The sequence below is a fragment of the Homarus americanus genome, unplaced genomic scaffold (assembly GCF_018991925.1).
Source record: "Homarus americanus isolate GMGI-L3 unplaced genomic scaffold, GMGI_Hamer_2.0 scaffold7626, whole genome shotgun sequence".
Taxonomy (NCBI): Eukaryota; Metazoa; Arthropoda; class Malacostraca; order Decapoda; family Nephropidae; genus Homarus; species Homarus americanus.
Window position 1 is genome coordinate 7,885,755 of NW_024718273.1, and position 3,904 is coordinate 7,889,658.

General features: G+C 44.2%; 1 protein-coding gene across 1 annotated transcript; it reads right to left on the reverse strand.

Moving 5' to 3' along the window:
- Window positions 1-1,327: 1,327 nt before the first annotated feature.
- On the reverse strand, window positions 1,328-1,897 carry LOC121859652. The gene has a single exon (XM_042356587.1). The coding sequence runs from the start codon at window positions 1,895-1,897 to the stop codon at window positions 1,328-1,330; it is 570 nt and encodes a 189-aa protein (XP_042212521.1).
- Window positions 1,898-3,904: the final 2,007 nt, after the last annotated feature.

A 3,904-nucleotide genomic window follows, 5' to 3' on the forward strand; every position in this document is an offset into this window, starting at 1 on the left:
TTTCCAAGTTGATAACCCAGAAGATTGATCGATGTTGCTGATATTGTAGATTTGGATGTATTGAATGTCAGCTTCCATATCTCAGCAGCAGTAAGAAATTTCTCAAGATTTGCGTCATGTTCTTTCTGATCCCGACCACCTATGGTAATATTGTCAAGGTAGAGAAATGTGTCACATAGATTCTCCTCCTCCACGAACTTGTCCATGGCTCTTTGAAAAACGGCAACACCATTAGTGACACCAAATGGTACACGTGTGAATTGATACAGTCTGCCATTTGCTTCAAATGCTGTATAGGGTTTATCAGACTCGCTTATGCGTAGTTGATGGTATGCGCTCTTTAGATCAAATGTTGACAACACGGGGTACTTAGCAAGAGTGTTGACCATGGTTACAATGTTTGGCAATGGATATGCGTCGAGACTGGTGTAAATGTTCACCGTAGAAGAGTAGTCGATGAACATTCGTTTTCTGTGATAGCCTGAATCATCTCTTGCAATCACCACCTGTGCACGCCAAGGTGATGTACTTGATTCTATGATGCCTTCGGACAGTAAGCGATGTATTTCTTTGGTAAAGAACTTTTGGTCATTAGGGCTAAACTTCCTAGATTTGGTGGATATCAGCTTTGCATCTCCTTGCATGTTTGCAAATAACAGTGGTTCTGACATACCTGCTGATGTCAGGCTATATACAGGCTTGTTACCAATGTTGGAAATCTTGAGCTCAGGTCTGGGTCCTCCATACTCTATGGTAACTCAGGAGTGTTGTTTTTGGAAATCTATGCCGAGAATAACATCACCACAAAGATTCTCTAGGACGCCCAGACGTGTGTTTGGATAATGACTGTCATTCACATAGAGATTCACCGTACATTCACCTATCACAGAAGCCGTTGAAGAAGACATTGCCAGGGTTATACTTTGGGAAACGGGTTGATGTGAAGCTTAAGCCGATGGGCCACTCTCTTGTCAATGAAACTCTCAGAACTTGCCGAATCAATAAGGTCGGATATTTGTCTTCCATTTACCTTTAAGTTTGTAGCAGAGCAATCCAGGCAATGAGGAACAGCAGCTGAGGTGGCACAAAGAGTAGGAGATGCAATTGATGCCGTGACCTGTTTCTTACCCTTAGTCTGACAGACTTTTGCCCAGTGTCCTCTTTTTCCGCATGAAGAGCAATCACTATCTTCAGCTGGACATCTGGCCCGTAAATGAAGACTGCCACCACAAAACCAACATCGTTTCTTAGTGGTCATACTAGCAAGTGTTGAGTCCTCAACTGGATGTATATCTTGTTGATTAGTGTGTGGTGACTTAACAGTTTCCTATACACATCCTGAAGCTGCTGCAATGACAGGGCCTAGTGGCTGGAAGGCTTCCGAAGTACGCTGTGCAAGATCCAAGGCTCTACCTTGACCAAAGGCTTGAGAGAGTGTGAGAGCCTGATTTTCCAATAGACGTTGATGTATATTTGCAGAAGACAGTCCGTTGATGAAGGTATCCCGTAGTAACTCTTCACGATATTCTTTGGCCGTGTCAGCTTTTAGAGTACAATCTTTGCTGAGTCTGTGCAAGTCGCAAAGAAATTCATCCAGTGTTTCGGAAGGACGCTGACGTCTTGTGGCGAGCTGGTGTCTGGCGAATATATCATTTTTCTTTTTCACATACACCTTTTCCAACACTTGTATAGCTGTTTCAAAACCCGTAGCATCAGCAAAGTATTCACACACAGTAGCAGACACATATTTTGTCAAACATCGTAGTTTGTCAGGCGCTCTGTCTCCACACTCATCAATAAAGTTTTCAAAAGTTTTACGCCAATGCTTGTATTTCTTCTCAGCAGCTGGGGAATTTGGATCAACATCAAGCTTGTCGGAGCAGAGTATGCGTTCCATTTTGCTAGTAGAATATGAGTTGAATAAATTGTCGTAGGATATCAAACAGCTTCAGTAATCAAGGCTTTATTCAGCTCATAAATCCATATACATCTGCAACAGAACAAAACAAAAGCCAATTAAAACAAGAGAACATTTAAATAAAGGTAAACACAAACATAATTTATTTCATAATATGACAACCCACACAGGGAGAGGGCTAGAAAAGGTGCCTTAATCATAGCCTGCCTAAGACCCAACCTGACTGGGCAACAGCACCCAGTAAGGTCATCCTTATGCGGTCGAAAACATGATCAAAATCAATGATCCAAACAAAAACAAACCATGCAACAACTTATAGTCACTGCATGGAATGTCAGGACCCTACTGGATACTGGCACAAATGAGCAATTGAGCATCCTGATAGAAGAACTGCCCTTGTTGGAAAAGAGCTGGCTAGGTATAACATCGACATAGCAGTAATTAGTGAGTCCCGGCTTCCAGATGAGGGCCAACTTACAGAACTGGGGCCTGTCGATACCTTCTTATGGAAGGGTAAGACTGCTGCAGAGAGAAACTGCATTTATGGAGTTGGCTTTGCCATCCACCAACGCATCCTAAATAGGCTAACTGATTGCCTATTGGGATCAACTAGCGCCTTTTGATGCTTTTATTCCCACTGCATCACTCACGTCATGCCTTTTTCATCAGTGCATACATCCCAACACTGGATGCAGAGGATGACATCAAGGAGGTGTTTTACTCGGAACTCGATGTAGTGCTAACCTCTATCCCCAGAGGAGACAAAGTTGTGCTCCTTGAGGGACGTCAATGCCAGAGTTGGCAGAGATGCGAACAAAGGCAGGGAACCATAGGGAGAAATGGACAAGGGAAGTGTAATCCCAACAGCCTACTCCTCCTCAGCAAGTGTGCTGTGCACAACCTCACTATCACCAATACCTTGTTTCGGCAGGCCGACTAGTTCAGGGGTTCATGGCAACACCCATGATCCAAACACAGGCATTTCATTGACTACATCATTGTCATAGAAAGAGATCGCCGAGATGTCCTCATCACCAGTGCCATGCATGACTCAGACCACTATGACACTGATTATCGACTTGTCAGAGCCAAGCTCTCGCTTCACGTCGCCCCAAAACGTCGAAGGCAACATGCCTCGAGAAGAGGTTTTAAAACTAAGCGTGTGGAGGATCCAGATATAGCACATGCATTCAGAGAGCAGTTTGAACTTGGGCTTGTAAACAACCGAACAGCAAACAACGCGAATCCCAGTGCCGAATGGGATACTCTCAACACTGTTATGACAAAAACCTGCAGAGAGACCCTCGGGCAGATCAAAACAATACACCAGGACTGGTCTGATAAAAATGACCCTGCAATCAAATTACTCATCGATGTTAAACGTGCTGCTTTTTACTAAGTGGCAAAACCACCCTCAGTCTCGGACCAAAGCTGATACCATCCGCAAGAAGACAGCTGCTGCCCAGCAAAAACTTCGCAATCTAAAGAATGACTGGCTTAATAATAAAACATGTGAAATACTAAAAAAAATTGCAGATTAGCACAAGATGCGTGAATTTATCAATTCCATTAAAACATTTTATGGGCCAATCACTCGTAGCGCAGCCCCCCTCCGCCCATCTGACAGTAACTCCATACTTAAAGACGATAATGGCCTCCTTCAGTGCTGGAAAGAGTTCTACCATTCATTGCTCAACCGAAACACAAATGTGTATGTCCTGACTTCCCAGCAGGTCCCTCAGCATCCAGAGGTAACCCACCTCAGCTATCCTCTATCCCTGCATGAGGTAGCTAATGCAATCAAACAGGTGACAAATAACAAAGCCTCAGGGCCTGATGCAATCCCAGCAAAGGTGTATGAAGCAGGAGGACCTCTGCTTACCAGCCGTCTCCACTCTCTCCTGGAGAATGTATGGGGAAAGAAGGAAATCCCCTACGGCGCCTCCATTGTCAATATTTATAAGAACGGGGGAGACCGGTCAGACC

What these genes read in the sequence shown, in the direction of transcription:
- LOC121859652 (XM_042356587.1), bottom strand. Translation starts at nt 1,897, where the DNA reads ATGGAACGCATACTCTGCTCCGACAAGCTTGATGTTGATCCAAATTCC.